Source organism: Micromesistius poutassou (genome assembly GCF_964030765.1).
Source record: "Micromesistius poutassou genome assembly, contig: SCAFFOLD_279, whole genome shotgun sequence".
NCBI classification, from domain to species: Eukaryota; Metazoa; Chordata; class Actinopteri; order Gadiformes; family Gadidae; genus Micromesistius; species Micromesistius poutassou.
In genome coordinates, this window is record NW_028179511.1 from 58002 (window position 1) to 79084 (window position 21083).

The 21083-nt window shown below is 54.0% G+C and overlaps 1 protein-coding gene across 1 annotated transcript in view; it reads left to right on the forward strand.

Annotated features, from left to right (window-relative positions):
- The window catches only part of LOC311372774 (anoctamin-4-like), a gene marked incomplete at both ends in the record, with an annotated part of 38070 nt that extends 27984 nt beyond the window's left edge, over positions 1-10086 (forward strand). The window contains 7 exons of the mRNA XM_084489718.1: positions 826-923; positions 2269-2411; positions 5176-5328; positions 6175-6322; positions 6419-6538; positions 7459-7564; positions 9889-10086. Of these exons, the coding sequence (XP_084345844.1) occupies positions 826-923; positions 2269-2411; positions 5176-5328; positions 6175-6322; positions 6419-6538; positions 7459-7564; positions 9889-10086 (966 nt within the window). The remainder of the gene's footprint in view (positions 1-825; positions 924-2268; positions 2412-5175; positions 5329-6174; positions 6323-6418; positions 6539-7458; positions 7565-9888) is intronic.
- Positions 10087-21083: the final 10997 nt, after the last annotated feature.

Below are 21083 nucleotides of genomic sequence, written 5' to 3' on the forward strand. Positions count from 1 at the left end.
TCAGGCATTTACCCCATCAGCAGGGAACTTACTGTACTGTAGGAAACATTAACATGATTACCATATTAGGACTTCCAGCGGCACGGGGGTGTGTGTGTGTGTGAGTGTGTGTGTGTGTGTGTGTGTGTGTGTGTGTGTGTGTGTGTGTGTGTGTGTGTGTGTGTGTGTGTCACACTATAGCTCCAAGTGAGCAGAGTAGCGTGTATATATATATATATATATATATATATATAACTGCTCACCACCGATTGGTTGTCCTTTTCTGAAGGCGGGCTGACGTTGTTTAGTTTACTAACAGACCGCAGCCCCCCCCCCCCCCCCCCCGATGACCACCGCCGCAGTGGTGCTGATGTGTGTCTCCCTGTGTGTTGTGTTGTGCGTCTCCCTGTGTGTTGTGTTGTGCGTCTGTGTTGTGCGTCTGTGTTGTGTGTCGTGTTGTGTGTCTGTTGTGTTGTGTGTCTGTGTTGTGTGTCTGTGTTGTGTGTCTGTGTTGTGTGTTGTGTGTCTGTTGTGTGTCTGTGTTGTGTTGTGTCGTGTTGTCTGATGTGTGTCGTGTTGTCTGTTGTGTGTCTGTGTTGTGTGTCTGTGCTGTGTCGTGTTGTGTGTCTGTGTTGTGTCTGTGTTGTGTGTCTGTGTTGTGTGTCTGTGTTGTGTGTCTGTGTTGTGTGTCTGTGTTGTGTGTGTGTTGTTTGTGTGTTGTGTGTTGTGTGTCTGTGTTGTGTCTGTGTCGTGTGTTGTGTGTCTGTGTCGTGTGTTGTGTGTCTGTGTTGTGCGTCTGTGTTGTGTGTGTGTTGTGTGTGTGTTGTGTGTCTGTTGTGCGTCCAGTGCCACCCCAGCGGCTGCCTCATAGACCTGTGTCTCCAGATGGGGATCATCATGGTGCTGAAGCAGACCTGGAACAACTTCATGGAGCTGGGCTACCCGTGAGTCTGACCCCCCCCCAGGACCTGGACCAGGACCTGGACCAGGTCCTGGTGACCCCCCAGGACCAGGTCCTGGTGGTCCCTGACCCCCCAGGACCTGGTCCTGTTAGGGGGGAACCAGAGAGCCTCTCATAAGGGAAGGTCTTTCTCCCTCCGTGGTCTGAAGCCTCTTGGGCCTCTGAGCCGGCTTCAGACCAGGACCAGCGGTGAACGGACCGCGTGAACGCAGCGCTGGTCTGACCAGCGCTGGTCTGACCAGCGGCCGCTCAAAGCGCTGCGCAGCACTGCCTCACATTCACCCGTTCACACACACACTCACTCACACACTCACACACTCACACACCGACAGTGGAGTCAGCCCCTCAGGGCGACAGCCAGCGGGTCAGGAGCAGTCAGGGTGAGGGCGTCTCGCTCAGGGACACCTCCACACTCCGCTAGGAGGAGGAGGAGCCGGGGATCGAACCAGCGACCTTCTGGTGACCAGCCGACCCTCTCTACCCCCTGAGCCGTACGCCGCCCCCACAGGGCTGAAGCCACACTGGCGTCCGGTCGGGGCTGGTTCCTCTAGAACTGCTCCGTAAGGGGAACTGCGGGTACCATGGCGATCGCGCAGCAGAGCGAACGAGAGATTTAGGAAGCCTGGGCGAGCCGGGTCCCTCCGGAGACACTATTTGGAATGCAGCCCGAAAGCCGAGTGGCAGAATGCAGCGGGGCGGGGCGGGGAGTGAACTATAGGTCCGCTTAGAGAGACCAGCTGTGAGGAGGCTCTGGGGACGGGGAGGACCAGCTGGTCCCCCGCGTTCCGCTGGCTGCTCCTGCCGGCATCAAACCAGGAACACACACTTCTGCTCTGCAAGGAGTCTACTTCTGGATGAGTTCAGACGAATTAAACGACGAATTAACGATGAATTAACGATGCTCACATCGTCGTTTCCTCTCTGGGACGGATTCAGTCTGAAACTCAACTGAAAGTTGAGTTTGCGACACTGAAACAAATGCCTCTGGTCAGCCTCATGGCGCAGTGTAAGGTTCATCTTGTATTTAGTGTAAACAATGTCAAATAGATGATAGTGATTATGGAATGTAAAACGCACTCGGATTGGCTGAGGATACAGCCAATGAGGCGCAGTGAATCAGCAGCATTAGGAGAGTAGAGTGAGGTTAGAGATCACAATACGGACAAGATATGACTCGAGCAATTACGCTATGAGGCTAACGATATCAATTACGCTATGAGATTAACGATATGATGTTGTCACATTCTGAGTCAGTGCCCCACATGGGCCTTTAGTAAGAAGCCACACGTGTCTTTAATTGGACTCTAACGACCCTGCTGCTGTGATAGGCTGATCCAGAACTGGTGGACGCGGCGGCGGCTGCGGCGCGAGCACGGACAGACGGCCAAGGACGGCTTCCCCCAGTGGGAGCGGGACTACAACCTGCAGCCCATGAACGTCTACGGGCTCTTTGATGAGTACCTGGAGATGAGTATGTTACAGGGGGCCCCACGGTGTGTTACAGGGGGCCCCACGGTGTGTTACAGGGGGCCCCACAGTGTGACACAGTATGTTACAGTGTGTTACAGAGGGCCCCACAGTGTGTTACAGGGGGCCCCACAGTGTAACACAGTATGTTACAGTGTGTTACAGAGGGCCCCACAGTGTTACAGGGGGCCCCACAGTGTAACACAGTATGTTACAGTGTGTTACAGAGGGCCCCACAGTGTGTTACAGGGGGCCCCACGGTGTGTTACAGGGGGCCCCACAGTGTAACACAGTATGTTACAGTGTGTTACAGAGGGCCCCACAGTGTGTTACAGGGGGCCCTACAGTGTGTTACAGTGTGTTACAGAGGGCCCCACAGTGTGTTACAGGGGGCCCCACAGTGTGTTAGAGAGGGCCCCACAGTGTGTTACAGAGGGCCCCATAGTGTGTTACAGTGTGTTACAGAGAGCCCCATAGTGTGTTACAGTGTGTTACAGAGGGCCCCACAGTGTGTTACAGAGGGCCCCACAGTGTGTTACAGAGGGCCCCACAGTGTGTTACAGAGGGCCCCATAGTGTGTTACAGGGGGCCCTACAGTGTGTTACAGTGTGTTACAGAGGGCCCCACAGTGTGTTACAGGGGGCCCCACAGTGTGTTACAGAGGGCCCCACAGTGTGTTACAGGGGGCCCCATAGTGTGTTACAGAGGGCCCCACAGTGTGTTACAGAGGGCCCCACAGTGTGTTACAGTGTGTTACAGGGGGCCCCACAGTATGTTACAGAGGGCCCCACAGTGTGTTACAGAGGGCCCCACAGTATGTTACAGAGGGCCCCACAGTGTTACAGAGGGCCCCACAGTGTGTTACAGGGGGCCCCACAGTGTGTTACAGAGGGCCCCATAGTGTGTTACAGAGGGCCCCACAGTGTGTTACAGTGGGCCCCACAGTGTGTTACAGAGGGCCCCACAGTGTGTTACAGTGTGTTACAGAGGGCCCCACAGTATGTTACAGAGGGCCCCATAGTGTGTTACAGAGGGCCCCACAGTGTGTTACAGAGGGCCCCACAGTGTGTTACAGGGGGCCCCACAGTGTGTTACAGAGGGCCCCACAGTGTGTTACAGAGGGCCCCATAGTGTGTTACAGAGGGCCCCACAGTGTGTTACAGAGGGCCCCATAGTGTGTTACAGAGGGCCCCACAGTGTGTTACAGAGGGCCCCACAGTGTGTTACAGTGTGTTACAGAGGGCCCCACAGTGTGTTACAGAGGGCCCCACAGTGTGTTACAGAGGGCCCCATAGTGTGTTACAGAGGGCCCCACAGTGTGTTACAGAGGGCCCCACAGTGTGTTACAGGGGGCCCCACAGTGTGTTAGAGAGGGCCCCACAGTGTGTTACAGAGGGCCCCATAGTGTGTTACAGTGTGTTACAGAGGGCCCCACAGTGTGTTACAGGGGGCCCCATAGTGTGTTACAGTGTGTTACAGAGGGCCCCACAGTGTGTTACAGAGGGCCCCACAGTGTGTTACACTGTGTTACAGAGGGCCCCACAGTGTGTTACAGAGGGCCCCACAGTGTGTTACACTGTGTTACAGAGGGCCCCACAGTGTGTTACACTGTGTTACAGAGGGCCCCACAGTGTGTTACTGTGTTACATATGTTACAGAGGGCCTTATGGGCAGTGTGTATTTACATTTAACTCAATATTAAAACTTAAAAGGCTTAAAATTAAACAAACTTTTCAAAAGTTCATTATGATCTAAAAGTACTGGAAAGAGTTTAGTACAGTAAGTTTCGTCGTACAAGGTGCTACAGACAAAGTAGTAGCAGTAGTAGTTATAGTAGTAGGTAGTTATAGTAGTTATAGTAGTAGGTAGTTATAGTAGTTATAGTAGTAGGTAGTTATAGTAGTTATAGTAGTAGGTAGTTATAGTAGTAGGTAGTTATAGTAGTTATAGTAGTAGGTAGTTATAGTAGTTATAGTAGTAGGTAGTTATAGTAGTTATAGTAGTTATAGTAGTAGGTAGTTATAGTAGTAGGTAGTTATAGTAGTTATAGTAGTAGGTAGTTATAGTAGTTATAGTAGTAGGTAGTTATAGTAGTTATAGTAGTAGGTAGTTATAGTAGTTATAGTAGTAGGTAGTTATAGTAGTTATAGTAGTAGGTAGTTATAGTAGTTATAGTAGTAGGTAGTTATAGTAGTAGGTAGTTATAGTAGTTATAGTAGTAGGTAGTTATAGTAGTTATAGTAGTAGGTAGTTATAGTAGTTATAGTAGTAGGTAGTTATAGTAATTATAGTAGTAGGTAGTTATAGTAGTTATAGTAGTAGGTAGTTATAGTAGTAGGTAGTTATAGTAGTTATAGTAGTTATAGTAGTAGGTAGTTATAGTAGTAGGTAGTTATAGTAGTTATAGTAGTAGGTAGTTATAGTAATTATAGTAGTAGGTAGTTATAGTAGTTATAGTAGTAGGTAGTTATAGTAGTTATAGTAGTAGGTAGTTATAGTAGTTATAGTAGTAGGTAGTTATAGTAGTTATAGTAGTAGGTAGTTATAGTAGTTATAGTAGTAGGTAGTTATAGACTCAGGCCTGTGACGGGGGCCCAGACTCAGGCCTGTGACGGGGGCCCAGACTCAGGCCTGTGACGGGGGCCCAGACTCAGGCTTGTGACGGGGGCCCAGACTCAGGCCTGTGACGGGGGCCCAGACTCAGGCTTGTGACGGGGGCCCAGACTCAGGCTTGTGACGCCCCCTGCTGGTGTGTGTTCACTTCCCAGTCCTGCAGTTCGGCTTCACCACCATCTTCGTGGCGGCCTTCCCGCTGGCGCCGCTGCTGGCGCTGCTCAACAACATCATCGAGATCCGCCTGGACGCCTACAAGTTCGTCACGCAGTGGCGGCGCCCGCTGCCCTCGCAGGCCAAAGACATCGGTGAGCCCCCCCCTCCCCCCCCCCACACCACACCAACGAAGAAGAGCGCGGTGCCCGCGGCTCAGGACAGCCGGGGGGGGGGGCTGCTTTAGTCTACTGGGGGCCCCTGCTTTAGTCTGCTGGGGGCCCCTGCTTTAGTCTACTGGGGGCCTGCTTTAGTCTACTGGGGGCCTGCTTTAGTCTACTGGGGCCCCTGCTTTAGTCTACTGGGGGCCCCTGATTTAGTCTACTGGGGGCCCCTGATTTAGTCTACTGGGGGCCCCTGCTTTAATCTACTGGGGGCCCCTGCTTTAGTCTGCGGGGGCCCGGCCCGGCTCTACACGGCCCTGAAGCAGTGGAACTCATTAAGGAATCTAACCTAATCGATAGAGGTTATCAATTACCACAGAGAGCCCAAAGGGAGTGTAGTGATGCTGCTGCTGTTATTGCAGTTATTATAAACGATCAATAGCGTATTGATTACGTTTCTAAAACACTTTTCTTGCCAGAGCAGCGAATTAGAGGCAGCTTATCAGTGAACGCCTCACGTGCACCGAACACGCACGCACACACAAACACACACACGCACGTGTGTGTGTGTGTGTGTGTGTGTGTGTGTTCATGTGTGTGTGTATTCATGTGTGTGCGTGTTCATGTGTGTGTGTGTGTGTGTGTGTGTGTTCATGTCTGTTCATGTGTTCATGTGGAGTATTCATGTGTGTTCATGTGTGTGTATTCGTGTGTGTGTGTGTGTGTGTGTGTGTGTGTGTGTGTGTGTGTGTTCATGTGTGTGTGTATTCATGTGTGTGTGTATTCATGTGTGTTCATGTGTGTGTGTGTGTGTGTGTGTGTGTGTGTGTCCCACAGGGATCTGGTACGGGATCCTGGAGGGGATCGGCATCCTGTCCGTCATCACCAACGCCTTCGTCATCGCCGTGACGTCAGACTTCATCCCCCGCCTCGTCTACGCCTACAAGTACGGCCCGTGTGCCGGTCAGGGCCGCGCCGGCCAGCGGTGAGCACACCGGCCGCCGCCGCCGCCGCCGCCGCTACGGCCCGCCGCCGCCGCAGCGCTCCGCCGCTAACACCTCTTCTCCCCCCCCGTGTCCAGGTGCATGATGGGATACGTCAACGCCAGCCTGTCCGTGTTCCGTGTCGCCGACTTCGAGAAGAAGTCGGAGCCGGCGACCAACGGCTCGGAGACGTTCGGAGACGCCGTCAAGTTCTGCAGGTGGGCTACCGCTAGGCTAACGCTAGGCTAACGCTAGGCTAACGTTGCTACTGCAGGGAGGCTAACGCTAGGCTAACGCTGCTACTGCAAGGAGGCTAACGCTAGGCTAACATTGCTACTGCAAGGAGGCTAACGCTAGGCTAACGCTGCTACTGCAGGGAGGCTAACGCTAGGCTAACGCTAGGCTAACGCTGCTACTGCAGGGAGGCTAACGCTAGGCTAACACTGCTACTGCAGGGAGGCTAACGCTGCTACTGCAGGGAGGCTAACGCTAGGCTAACGTTGGTACTGCAGGGAGGCTAATGTTAGGCTAACGTTGCTGCTGCAGGGAGGCTAATGTTAGGCTAACGTTGCTACGGCAGGGAGGCTAATGTTAGGCTAACGTTGCTACGGCAGGGAGGCTAATGTTAGGCTAACGTTGCTACTGCAGGGAGGCTAACGCTAGGCTAACGTTGCTACTGCAGGGAGGCTAACGCTAGGCTAACATTGCTACTGCAGGGAGGCTAGTAGGCTGATGTGAGTCCTGCAGGTTTGAGCACTACTGCAGGTTTAACCCTCATTAGGTCAGGAGCGTTTTCTCCTTGGGTTTTGGATCTGGTCCAATCAGAACAACTCCTCATCTCGTTTTAGCACTGTGTGTGTGTGTGTGTGTGTGTGTGTGTGTGTGTGTGTGTGTGTGTGTGTGTGTGTGTGTGTGTGTGTGTGCGTTTGTGCGCGTGTGTGTGTGTTCATGTGTGTAGTGTGTGTGTGTGTTCTTGTTCAGTGTCAGTGACCTTCATCACGTGTATATATATATATGAGACCGACTAAATTTAACTCTGGGGCACCACCTTCATCATCATCATCATCATCATCATCACCACCATCACCATCATCCTCCTCCTGACGACCTTTGACCCCCCCCTCCCCCCCCCCCCCAGGTACCGTGACTACAGGGAGCCCCCCGTCTCGGCGGACCCCTACTCCTACACTCTGCAGTTCTGGCACGTCCTGGCGGCCAGGCTGGCCTTCATCATCGTCTTCGAGGTCAGTCTGACGTCCCGTCGTCCTTCGTCCTTCGTCTTTCTTCCTCCTCCTCCTCCTCTGGCGATGACGACGAGGGTACGGTAGTGGAGCACTGAGCGCGCTCAGTGGAGCCTTCTGGAGGGTTCCCAGAGCGAGGTCTGACAGTGGTTCTCCCGCTCTGCTCTGCTTTGGTTCCCTGTTCAGTTTCTGTTGATTCGTTTTTTTTATTTTCTGTATTTATTTATTTACCTTCAGGGCGTGTAGCAGACGCTTTTTATCCAAAGCGACTTACAACAAGTACATCTGTCAGGAGACGGAGAAACAACACATTGTACAATATAATGTATACATATTTATAATACGGGTGCCTTAAATCAAGCGATCTGATTGGTTCCCAACTGTTGTATACACACAGCTATGACGCCCGTTCAGTTTACAGAGTTCAGCATCACTCCGCGCCTAACTCTAACTGTTGTTTATTTATATATAAAAGCAATAGCGTAGTTCACTGAAGCCTAAAAAACATGTTGATTGATGGAGAGGGTGGAAATGTTGTACAGCAATAGGCACACGGTGAGTGAACTCGACAGTAGGCTAAATTGCCAGCGAACCGAGCTGCCGTCTCTAGCCTTCTCTCTGAAGGACGCTACGGTGTGTTGCATAGCAACCGCCGTACACTCTGCAGGCAGCCCGTACCACAGGGCACATACCACACGCCTGTCCTGATCTATTGCTTAATTATACCACGGCCTGGGGGAATACTCGCTTCTGATTGGCTGCAGGGTGTCCATTAATCCCTGATATGTGGACGCCTGCTAAGTAGCTCCAGTCGTACTGTCTGTCCACCGTTGTACATGAATGCGCTGGCGGGCGTGTCAGCCTGTCTCTAAAATGAGTAACACCTCCCCTCTGGACGTACTGACACTGTGTGTCACATGAGCCATCGTCTCACGTCCCGTTGGCCGTCCAGCGCGCTGGTTCACGCCGTGGAGTGACGGTAACGTTACACCCGTTACCCACCCGTTTGTCGTTTTGGGTCGACCGTCCGCAGTGTCATTGACTTTGAATCTCGCTAGCGTAACGTTAGCGCTCTGGCTCACGGCCGAGCGGACCAGAGTGTCTCCCGCTGCCGAGTGGTGTCTGAGGTCCGTCCTGTTTACTGGAGGAGTGAACGACGTTTCCGTTGCATGAGAACCTCAGGGCGAGGGTAATGACTGTTCCAGGCACTAGTCGAACCCTCAGGCGTTACCAGGGAAAGTAAAGTTTGTGAAGAACTTTATACTTTGATTGTAAAACGCATGAATGGTCTTAATTTCTTTTAATATAAGCAGGATAACGCCCTTCAAGGCGTCCCTGATCAGGAATTAATGGCCTCCGCGTCGTCCATTACTGTACATTTGTCAGAGGAAAGAGAAAGAACATATTGCCAAGAGCACTAACCATCACTAGGTTAACCCATTCCCCGTACACACTAACCATCACTAGGTTAACCCATTCCCCGTACACACTAACCATCACTAGGTTAACCCATTCCCCGTACACACTAACCATCACTAGGTTAACCCATTCCCCGTATACACTAACCATCACTAGGTTAACCCATTCCGTGTATACACTAACCATCACTAGGTTAACCCATTCCCCGTACACACTAACCATCACTAGGTTAACCCATTCCCCGTATACACTAACCATCACTAGGTTAACCCATTCCCCGTATACAACAAAGAGAGCCAGGATAAGACGCTACATGATGCTCAGGGCTGGTTTTAAGTGCCAGGACGTGCGACGTACAGTAAGTGTGTACATTTATGTGTTTAATGGCTCCGGTTTTCTGAAAGTACTTTTTTGAATGGTGACCTCTGTGGTGATCTTCCTCGTACATATATCGTACAGGTGTGTGTGTGTGTGTGTGTGTGTGTGTGTGTGTGTGTGTGTGTGTGTGTGTGTGTGTGTGTGTGTGTGTGTGTGTGTGTGTGTGTGTGTGCGCGTCTGTGTCTGTGTCTGTGTGTGTGTGTGCATGTATATGTGTGCGTGTGTATATGTGTGTGTGTATGTGCGTGTGTATATGTGTGCGTGCGTGCGTGTGTGTGTGTGTATATATGTGTGCGTGCATGCATGCGTGCGTGCGTGCCTGCGTGTGTGTGTGTGTACATGTGTGTGCGTGCGTGCGTGCGTGCGTGTACACAACATCACAGTACTACTAAGGTACTACTAAGTACTACTAAGGTACTACTAAGGACCAACATGCTCACCGTGTACCGACGGCCCCGGTGGGCGTCGCCGCTCCAGGCCCCCCGCCCCTCCTCCTTCCTAACTCTCCCTCTGATTGGCCGGCTCCGCAGCACCTGGTCTTCGCCATCAAGACGCTGATCGCCTACCTGATCCCGGACCTGCCCAAGGACCTGCGGGACCGCATGCGGCGCGAGAAGTACCTGATCCAGGAGATGATGTACGAGGCGGAGCTGGAGCGGCTGCAGAAGGAGAAGAACGAGAGGAGGAAGAGGAAGGAGCGCGGCGGCCATCACAAGGAGTGGCCCTGAGGGGGGGCGGGACCAGCGCCCCGCCGCCGCCGCCGCCGCCGCAGGTGAGGAGACACGCCTGGGAGTGACAGGCCAGACGGGAGACCCCCCCCCCCACCGAACCAATCAGGGAAGAGGAGGTGGTGGCCTGATTGGTCAGAGATGATCAGAGAGGTTTAATGTGGTGGTGGTGATCCGGGGTCGTCAGTCAGTCAGAGTCACGCGCCGACCGCTGACCGTAGGGTTTATATTCTGTCCACGTCATAATGTGTCATGAATGACATATTAACTAACAAATGAATGTAGAGTCATAAAGGTGACGGGGGTTAGAGGCGGTACATATCGGCTCTCTTAAAGACCATCCGTAGTCCGGCCGTTAGCTGAACTCAACTCAACTAAACTAATAACTAATAGTGTTCCAAATCGTTCCCTATTCCCTCACTCACTAGTCCCTATATAGTGTTTATGATACAGTGAACTATATAGTGTTTATGATACAGTGAACTATATAGTGTTTATGATACAGTGAACTATATAGTGTTTATGATACAGTGAACTATATAGTGTTTATGATACAGTGAACTATATAGTGTTTATGATACAGTGAACTATATAGTGTTTATGATACAGTGAGCTATATAGTGTTTATGATATAGTGAACTATATAGTGTTTATGATATAGTGAACTATATAGTGTTTATGATACAGTGAACTATATAGTGTTCATGATATAGTGAACTATATAGGGAACAAACATATGAGAATTCGGACACTACGCTGAACATTTCTGAACGTCATTTGCGTCTGTAAATGCGCCTGCATTGCATTGTGGTACACGGGAGGAACATGTGGGGAACGTCGTGTGTTTACTCACATGTTGGGTATCTTATAGTCCGCTATAAAGTCAATGAAATTAACCACTGAGAATTCGAACAGCACTACACAATGGCGAGCACCCTATAGAGTGCACTATATCCGTGATAGGGAACGGTTTGGAACACACGCTGATGTCAGACCTCCAGCGGTGCTGCTGTTGACGCAGAGTGGGGCTACAGCTCCCCCTGGTGGCGCACCTCGGTAAGGCCTGACTCTGAAGCATCAGCTGACTCAAAAGACCACGCCCCCCCCCCCCCCCCTTAAGTGTCAGAGTGTCAAAGTGTTTTATTGTCATTTGTTCAGAAGACGTCGTTCTGTACATTGAAATCCTTATTGACCTGGCAGGCAGACAATACGTAGTATATAGGCGTAATAGATAGATCAATAAAAGAGACACAAATAAATTGATTTAAAAGAAAATGTGGTAAGAATAGCAACATAATAAAATACTGTATATATAAGAAAAAGTATACATAATAAAAATATATAATAAAACAAGAACACTATCAATAGTTTAAGAGAATACATAGATGTAAACATCTACCATTGCAGCAGGCGTGTCCAGTGAAGAGTGGAAACATTAAATACTATAGGTCAGGGCTGTCAAACTCAAACTGTGCAGTGGGCCAACATTGAAGTCTTGGACAAAGTCGCGGGCCGGAGTTGTTGACGGCGATCTGTCGGGGTTGACGCGATAGGGTTACCGCGCCAAGACGCGCGTCAACGCTGAAATGTGATATGCCGGTGGGCCAGTTGCATTACATTAATTGGGGACATTACATTACAACAGGGTCCGCAGGCGGAATTGTTGACCGGGGGGGGGGGGGAGGTACGGGATTACGGGCTGACGGAGTTGACGCGCCAGGGTTACCGCGCCAAGACGCGCGTCAACGCTGAAATGCGATATGGCAGCGGGCCGGTTCTGATAGACATTAGATATTATCTGGCGGGCGGCCGGATTAAATGACACTGCGGGCCGGATCAGGCCCGCGGGCCGTAGGTTTGACACCCCTGCTGTAGGTACAAAGTGAAATGAGTAACGTCTGTAATGTACCCAGTGCAGCATACGTGATGTTGTGACGATGAGAGGAAGAGGGCGGTCTCCAGGCGGTTTGTGGCGGCTCATCACGCTCACAGCAGGCGGTGGAATGAGGGGGGGTTCCCTTTACGTGTCGACGTCATCATCACAACCTGCGCTGACCCCCTGACCTGTCTGTCTCTCCCCAGCGGCCCGCTCTCTCTCTGTCTCTCTCTCTCTCTCTCTCTCTCTTTAGGAGGAGGACCATGTAGAGGGAGGGGGTAGTTCCTGCATGACGTCTCGTCCCTGGGCCCCTCCTCTCGGCCCGTCTGACCAGGGACCCGACTTTAAAATAAATAAAAAAGACAAACAATGAAGCGACGACGTGGGGGGGGGGGGGGGGGTGTGGGCGGCGGGGGGGGGCTGGGGTACAACTGCATCCTGTGCGGTCTCTCACGGCCGCGCCCGCCCCCCCCCCCCCCCCCCCCCCTGGGTCTCGGGGGGGGGGGGGGGTCCGCTGGCTTCAAACTTGACAGGAGAGGGGATCCAGAATGGACGCCTGGCAGAGTCCACTTCTTTGTCTTGGTGTTTTCTTCTTCCTCCCTCGGACAGCTGCTACTAATTCAACCGTTTCTTCACGTTGAGCTTATCGTTTTATTTGTCCTCTCTGTCCTCTGCTGCCTCGTACCGACTCATTAACCCTCAGCCTGAATGTAAAGCAAAGGATAACTCTGACGTCTTTTACATTTTTAAACCCCACTAACCCCGGGCTAGCCCGCCGACCGCGCGGGGCCCGCTAACGCTAGGCTAACGCTACGCTAACTGAATGAGAAGTTGTGTTTACGTCCCCTCCGGTCGGCGGGGGGGCGTCCAGGAGCCGGTAGTGTTTCCTTTGGTGTAAATAAAGAGATATATTTAAGGGAATGACAGATAGGCCATTTTGTTCCTCTGTAGTGTAGTGCAATAAATAAATAAATTAACTATAATGATAGATTATTCACGTTTAGAAACGTGATTCATCTAGATCGTGGCCGGGGCCACGGAAGCTTACACCCGCATTGCCTTTCATTGAATTTAAATTGATGACCGCAGTAATGAAATAAATAATATTTATTGTCTATATTTTGTGTGGGTTTCCTCTGTTGGGATTTGAGGCCTGGATCCAAGTTATTTTTCTAGAAACTGAAAAGCTTTACAAAGAGAAGGGACATTTTCATATGCATGGAATATTAATGAAACCATTTCCACACCGAACCTGGCTGGTTTCACACACACACACACACACACACACACACACACACACACACACACACACACACACACACACACACACTCAGCAATACTGCAGAGGGCAGCATTTCTTTTGAAACGGACCGTTATTTAAAATTAATCTGTCAGTTCACCTCTAGCTGTTGGCATGACATTGTGTATCAGTGTGTAATGATTCATATATATTAATGTCATATTATCCTTGAGCTAATTAATCATAGTTTATTCGTATTCACTGTGGTTACTTTGAGAGTTAAGGCCCAACACTGAATCAGTGATGATATTCCTATAACTAAATATGATCATTGAACACATCAACAAAAGTCTCATCAAGTTAATTTGATATTTAACAATTATTCGCCAATTATTCCACTATTCACTGAGCCTGGGGTGAATAATTGTTTTAGTGTATACTACACGTGAACACTCCAAAAGTAAACAAGATAATACTTTTTTCCGGGATTCAATTGTTTTCATTAGCGTGACGAGACGACCGTCACGCGCTCCGAAAACAATATCCAGAGTTTGAGATCTCAATCTTTCTTATTGCGCTATATCCCAAGATGGCGAACCAATCAAATTGCGCCGTCTCAGGAGGTTCACGTGTAGCGTGTACTAATGCACTTTATCCAGGATAAGATATTAATTATTAAATCAACGGGCCAAAGCCCCTGGGCGTGACTTGATGAACCTACCAGGTACTGAAGTAGGCTTATACTTGTAAACACATGCGCACCCAATTTATTTTGTGTAAAAAGCGTGATTTGCAAGTGTTTATTTTCCGATACAGGCTGCACTTTATTCCACTGTTCCCTGTTTCACTGGGATGTCAGAATTAAGGCAAACACTGAATTACACAACTCCTCAAATCCCCGCAGACCTAATATAAGAGAGAAGGAGAGGCTCGAACGCTGGCTATGCAGGAAACACGCAAACGATTTATGTTATTATATACTCTAGTTCTGTTTCATGTAGGCTACACCGTCTAGGCTTCGCCTTACGGGCAGCCTACATGAAATAGAACTGTCAATCATCCATCACCAACAACAACAACAACAACCACCACAATCAACATCCCCAAACGAACGGCCTTTTCCCCAGACGACGCAGCCTGCACCCACTTCCTGTTCCGGCCGTTTCTCCGCCGCTCAAAGGCTGTTCAGATGGAACTCCTCCAAACCGCGACCCTCGCCATCAGGACCAGGTGAGTCAGGCTGTGGTCAGTGGGGGTCGCTACCCAGTCAGCAAGGCACCGTGACTGGGTTCAGTCCTGCGGTCCGAACCCGTGGGGGGGGGGGTCCCCACAGGGTCCCTGAGAGGGGGCCCCTACTGCGTCTGAAATCCCCGCAATGCATCCGGTTCAGCTCAGGACAGAAGCATCCTGAGCCAAACCCCGTAATAGTAAATACTAAATAAATAACGCGGAAACATTAAACGTGCATGGGTTCATCCCCCCCCCGCCCCCCACGCTTTCAGCGGCCCAGCGGATTGGACGACGCCGGTTATATTATTTAAACTTGTTCCCGGCCTCCTGCATGGATTACCGCACCGCCGCCCGCGCGACAACTTTCCATTTTGATTATTAATCGTCCGGGGAAGCGAGGGAGCGTGTCGCCCGTGGTTCCCTTCCCACCGTCCGCCCCGCGCCGCGCCCTAAGAGGATTAACTCCGAACACGGGCCGTTGCGTAAGGCTGGTGGAGGGGCCGGCTGGTCGCTGCGCCGCACGGGGGTTAGAGATGTCCTTATGTTGGCTGTTTGGTGTCGTGTGAGAACATCTCTCGTTCCGCTCCGCGGCCCCATTCGGCGGCTTTCCGCTGCACTGCTGTCTTCACTTTACACTCTGTGGTGGTTCGTGCCCAGTCTAGGTTTTATACTGGGAGACGCCCAGCATCACCACTGGTCTTCTACTGGTGGACACTGGGAGCTTCCCCCCGGTACAACTTAAGTCTTATACTGGTAGACACTGGGAGAGGCCTAGTCTACTGTGGGACACTGGGAGCTGCCCAGTATAACCCAAGTCTTCTACTGGTTTTGACTGGGAGCTGCCCAGTACAACCACAACCGTCTAGTAATGGATTAACTGGGAGCAGCCCAGTAATGCCAGTCATCCACTGGTGGACACTGGGAGATTTCCAGTCTAACAAAGTCATAACACTGGTCAACACTGGTATTCGGCCAGTACAACGGCACTTTCCTCCTGTGAGCTACTGGGAGCTGTCAAACCAGTATTTACTGGTGGACCACTGGTCGCACTAACCACTGCATGTGGCTGGTCCCGCCCCTTCCTGTTGACAAGGCGTCTATATTGTAGGTTACCAGCAGCCACCCCCTGTGTGTAGGCGTGTGTGTGTGTGTGTGTGTGTGTGTGTGTGTGTGTGTGTGTGTGTGTGTGTGTGTGTGTGTGCGTGCGTCGCAGAAAGGCCCGCCCCCAAAGGCACATCATCTCTGCCCAAAAAAAAAAAAAACCCAGCTTCCTGGTTGCTGTTGCCACGGCGACACCGCTGACGGTTGCACGTCTGCTGACCTTCAGTCGTATCGCTCTTCCTCTCGCTTCAGATTCATTATTTATTTCGCTTTATTAGTTAAACGTGTATATATATAGGCTATACATCTAGATATTTAAATCGATAACACTTCCCGAACATATTTCAATGATTCACACGGAAAATAATTATTCACAGTATTCGTTTTATTAATTGGGCCGCGTTCCAAATCATGGAACGCGGCCCGTTCATTTATAATCGGATGAATCACAACATTTTTCTTCTTGTGTTTTTTTTTTTTTTTTTTTTTTTACCAAGAAACTCGTCCAGTCCACCCTTCCATGAATTCATCTCTCTTCCATCCCTGGCGCCATGATATCTAATCCCGGATCCAGTGGGCCTGCTATGTTAAGAGGATATTATCTCATCTAAAATCAGATTAGCGGGCCAGGAGGACCTGCTTGATATTCAACAGGTGCGTCGCTCTGTCGTCCCCTCCTCGACCCAAAGCTGCGGTAGTTAACACCAGACCAGACCACCTCTCCGCGTCCTACAGCCCGTTTCCCGGAGGAGGAGGTGGTGGTGGTCGGAGAGGTGACGCCGAACAAGCTCATTAACTTAATTAGGGCCTGGATGAGGCACGCGGCGATTGTTAATGAGGCAATTATCATCATGAGATACACCTGTGTGTAATTTCCTCTATACCGAACGACGCCGTGATAAAAAAAAAAACCACGGACCCCTCTTCTCACCGCTTGCGCCCGACCGTAGCACTAATTGAACTCAAGGTCTTGACCTGATGGTAATTAGCGCGTGTCGCGGAAGAGTGGACTCTCGTCGCGCACGCACGGTAGGACCGCTGATCAGCTGACGTCACCGGCGGCGCGTCACGACGACATGTGAGGCGGCTGCCGCTCCAGCTGTGAATCGCGCCTTGTCTCCTGTCGCGTCAGGGGGTCCTGTCAGTGGCTGTCTGATGGACCCCCCCCACCCCCCCACACTCGCTCCATATCACACCGGGCAGGAGACGAGGCGGCGGTAGGTCAACAACAACACAACGCCTGTCACGTTTAGTCGTATTCACACCTCCGCGCGCGTCACGCTCAGCTCAGGTTTCCTAAAGTTATTCTTTTATAGCTGAGAAAATATCGTTTTCGTTTTGTGTGGACGACGGGGCCTAAACTACACGTGTCGGTGTCTGAACAGGAGACGATCCGTTTGACGTTTGTTTGTTTGTGCGACTTTGACAGATGTTGTTGTTGTTGTAGTTGTTGTTGTTGTGGCCAATGGGGGGATGATTCTGGGTCTCTGGTCCGTATTAGTTTTGTATTGAAGAACTGATGTACTTTGGGATGATAGATGATGGAGGCCTCTTTTTTTTAAATATCTGTTATTTAATTACGATTGCCTTAAACAAGACTAATGACTATAAGCTTTATGAAGCAGAACCAGCTCTGGGGGGGGGGGGGCTCACTGACCGTCTCCAGAACGAGGCAGTGCCCCCACAAACATCAAGACCAAACGCCACAAAGAGATGATCTGTCCAACTGTCCCCAAACAAAGCTGTGAATTAACGACTGGAGGGCACGTTTTGTGAGCCACCGAACATCAACCACCGGAATAGTATTGACTCCACGTGACGACGAGCGTACGTACGAACCGCCCGCTCTCCTCACCAGTAGGGTCTGAGTTAGCAGGACGACACACACACACACACAGCGGTCCCTCGTTGGTGTTCGCCCACGTTCACAGCACGACACGAACGCGTCCTATATGAGCTACGTCCCAAAAGGTAGGCTAGGGGGACGTCTTTAAAACACGGACATGGACGGCTGTGTGCGGCGTAACGCACGCACGCACGCACGCACGCACGCGCACGCACGCACGCACGCACGCACACACCGCGTTCCACTTATTAATTCATAACTCGTTAGTAGTTATGAATCGTAAGAGTCATTATAAAAAAAATACATTAAAAAAGACTAATTAATGAGAGAATTTGGCGACGGATACGGAAACTTTTGCTACCAACACTTCTCCATGGAAAGTACTCGACATGTCACATAATTAAATATGTTAATATGATCGCGTTAACGAAAGGACGCTGCACCTCCGCACCGGCAGTCTGACCTCAGCCCGACCTTCAGCTCCACGTCTTCAGACCGCCCAGCGACCGTCTGTGTGGCCGCACTGATTCTTCCCATGATGCTCGGCTGCTGTGATGCGTTCCGCTAATCTTCTGTTCACCACTCGACCTTCTTCAACCATCCACCACAGCAGACTGGGCAGACTGGTTAAGGTTGGATAGTGACGGAGATGTGAGTCAGTGTTCACCTCAGAGTAGTGAGAGTCCTGCTCTGTGCGCACGCACGCACGCACGCACGCACGCACGCACGCACGCACGCACGCACGCACGCACGCACGCCCGCCCGCCCGCCCGCCCGCACGCACACGCACACGCACACAGAGCGTTTGAGCGAGGCGTTGTGCGTTGTGCGTCCGGCTACACCACCTGACGTCCTGTTGGGTCAGCGTGGCTCCTCCCCCCCACGGCCCCGCCTCCGTTCTTCAGGATGCTCTCCGTCGCCGTGCCGACTCCTCCTCCGAGGCCCGCCCCCGGGTCCCCGCCGGCCGCTCTGGCCCCGCCCCCCTCCTCCCCCCCCTCCCCCTCCCCCTCCTCCTCCTCCTCCGCTCGCCGCGGCTCCCGGAACGCCACCCGCTTCCCGTTGCTCCGCCTCCCCCGGGACTCCGCCTCCCCAGAGGAGGAGGAGGAGGAGGCGGGGTCGGAGCACAGCAGGGAGGCGCGGCCCCCGCAGCCCGTCGTCCCCCCCCCCCCCCCGCCCCACCGTCTCCCCCCCGGCCCCGCCCCCGCACCCCCCCCCCTCCTCCCCCTCCTCTGCCCCGGTCGCCGCGGCAACGGCAGGGCGTGAGGTAGAGGTAGAGCAGCACCAGCACGATGCTGACCACGCACGACGCCAGCGTGGTGAAGGCCGTGTTGAAGTGCTCCGCCCCCCGCCGCCTGGCTCCGCCCCCTCCTCCGGCCCCGCCCCCGTCCCCGCCCCCCTGGCTCTCGTTGCCCACCAGGACGCTGACCTCGCCGCCGCCGCCGCCGCCGCCGCCGCCGCCGCCGCAGGCCGCCACGCAGGTGTAGCCGCCGGCGTCGCCCGCCACCGCCCCGCGGATCTCCAGGGCGCCGCCGGCGACCACCTGGACCCGCCGCTGGCTGGCGTTGCCGTGGTCACCGGAGGATGGGGAGGAGGAGGAGGAGGAGGAGGAGGAGGAGGAGGAGGAGGAGGAGGAGGAGGAGGAGTTGAGGACGGCGGCGCCGGGCGTGAGCCAGAACACCGTCTGGTGGTCCTCCTCCCCGAGGGGCGGGGCCAAGCCCGGGCACGGGACCGTCAGCCAATCGCCCGGCTCGATCTGATAAACCCCGCCCACGAGAGGAGGAGGAGGAGGAGGAGGAGGCTGGTCCTGTGTGTTCGTCACGGAGGAGGAGGAGGAGGAGGAGCAGCCTCCCCCCCCTCCCCCCCCCTCCCCCCCCCCCCACAGGGGTACTGGTCCCTGAAGTCCAGCAGCGGTCCGTAGCTCCGCCGGCACCAGAAGGTCAGCAGCGCCCGCAGAGGGCAGTCGCAGCGCAGCGGGTTCCCCTGCAGGTAGACCAGGGGGGGCCGCGCCCCCAGAGCCAGCAGGCTCTGCACCGGCAGCGCCGTCAGCGCGTTGGACGACAGGTCCAGCAGGGCCAGGCGGGGCGGGGGGGCGGTGGGGGCGGGGCCGTGGTGGTGGTGGTGGTGGTGGGGCCCGCCGCCGCCGCCGCCGCCGCCGCCGCCGCCGCCGCCGCCGCCGCCGCCGCCCTCCAGCAGCTCCAGGGGGAAGGCGGCCAGCCGGTTGCCCGCCAGGTACAGCCTCCGCAGGCGGGGCAGGCCGGCCAGCGCCCCGGGCTCCACCTCGGCGATGCGGTTCCCGAAGAGCAGCAGCACCTCCAGCGCGGGCAGCGCGGCGCGGCCGAACGCCGCCGCCGTCACCACCGCCACGCCAGCCGGTTTGGACGACAGGTCCAGGTGCGCCAGCGAGGGCGCGAGGGCGAAGGCGCCGGGCTCCACGGCGGCGATGGCGTTGCGCGCCAGCAGCAGCGCGGCCAGCCGGCGCAGCGGCCGCGGCGGCGAGCCGCTCCAGCCGGCCGGCAGCGAGGCCAGCCGGTTGTGGCTGAGGTCCAGCCGGGCGGCCCACGGCGGGACGGCCCGGGGCCACGCCGCCAGCCCCGCGCCGCTGCAGGAGACGATGTCGCCGGCGCAGAGGCAGCCGCGAGGGCAGGCGGCGACGGCGGCGGCGGAGGAGGAGGAGGAGGAGGGAGGGGCGGAGCCAGCAGAGCAGGGGGAGGAGCAAAGCCGCCGCCGCCGCCGCCACGCTGAGGAGGAGGAGGAGGAGGAGGAGGAGTGAGGAGGGGGGGAGCGGAGCAGAGACCTGGTTGGGGCCGCTGGAGGGAGACATGGTCTTCCTCGAGGTGGTGGAGGTGGTGGAGGTGCTGGTGGAGGTGGTGGTGGTGGAGGAGGAGGTGCTGGTGGTGGAGGTGGAGGTGGTGGTGGTGGTGGTGTGTAAGGTGGTGGTGGTGGTGGTAAAGGTGGAGGTGGTGCTGGTGGTGGTGGAGGAGGTGCTGGTGGAGGAGGTGCTGGTGGTGGAGCTGGTGGTAAGGTGGAGGTGGTGGAGGAGGTGCTGGTGGAGGTGGTGGTGGAGGTGCTGGTGGTGGAGGAGGAGGTGGTGGTGGAGGTGGTAGTGGAGGAGGTGCTGGAGGTGGAGGTGGTGGTAAGGTGGAGGTGGTGGTGGTGGTGGTGGGTGGTGCTGGAGGTGGAGGTGGTGGTGCTGGTGGTGGTGGAGGAGGTGCTGGAGGTGGTGCTGGAGGTGGAGGTGGTGGTGGTGAGGGAGGTGGAGGTGTAGTGGAGGATGGTGGTGGAGTGTGGTGGTGGTGGAGGAGGTGCTGGTGGTGGGTGGTGGAGGAGGTGGTGGTGGTGGGTGGTGGGTGGGAGGTGCTGGTGGTGGTGGTGGAGGAGGTGGTGGAGGAGGTGCTGGTGGTGGTGGTGGAGGAGGTGGAGGAGGTGCTGGTGGTGGTGGAGGAGGTGGAGGTGGTAGTGGTGGAGGTGCTGGAGGTGGTGGTGTGGAGGAGGTGCTGGTGGTGGTGGTGGAGGAGGTGGTGGTGGGTGGTGGTGGAGGAGGTGGTGGTGAGGAGGTGGAGGTGGTGGTGGTGAAGGTGGAGGTGGTGGTGGAGGAGGTGCTGGTGGTGGTGGGTTCTCAGGTTACAGGGTCAGGGTGAACTCGAGAGCCTACGGGGATATATCTGGGGAGTCATTTTCATTCCCAAGGCACCCTGGAGAGAACA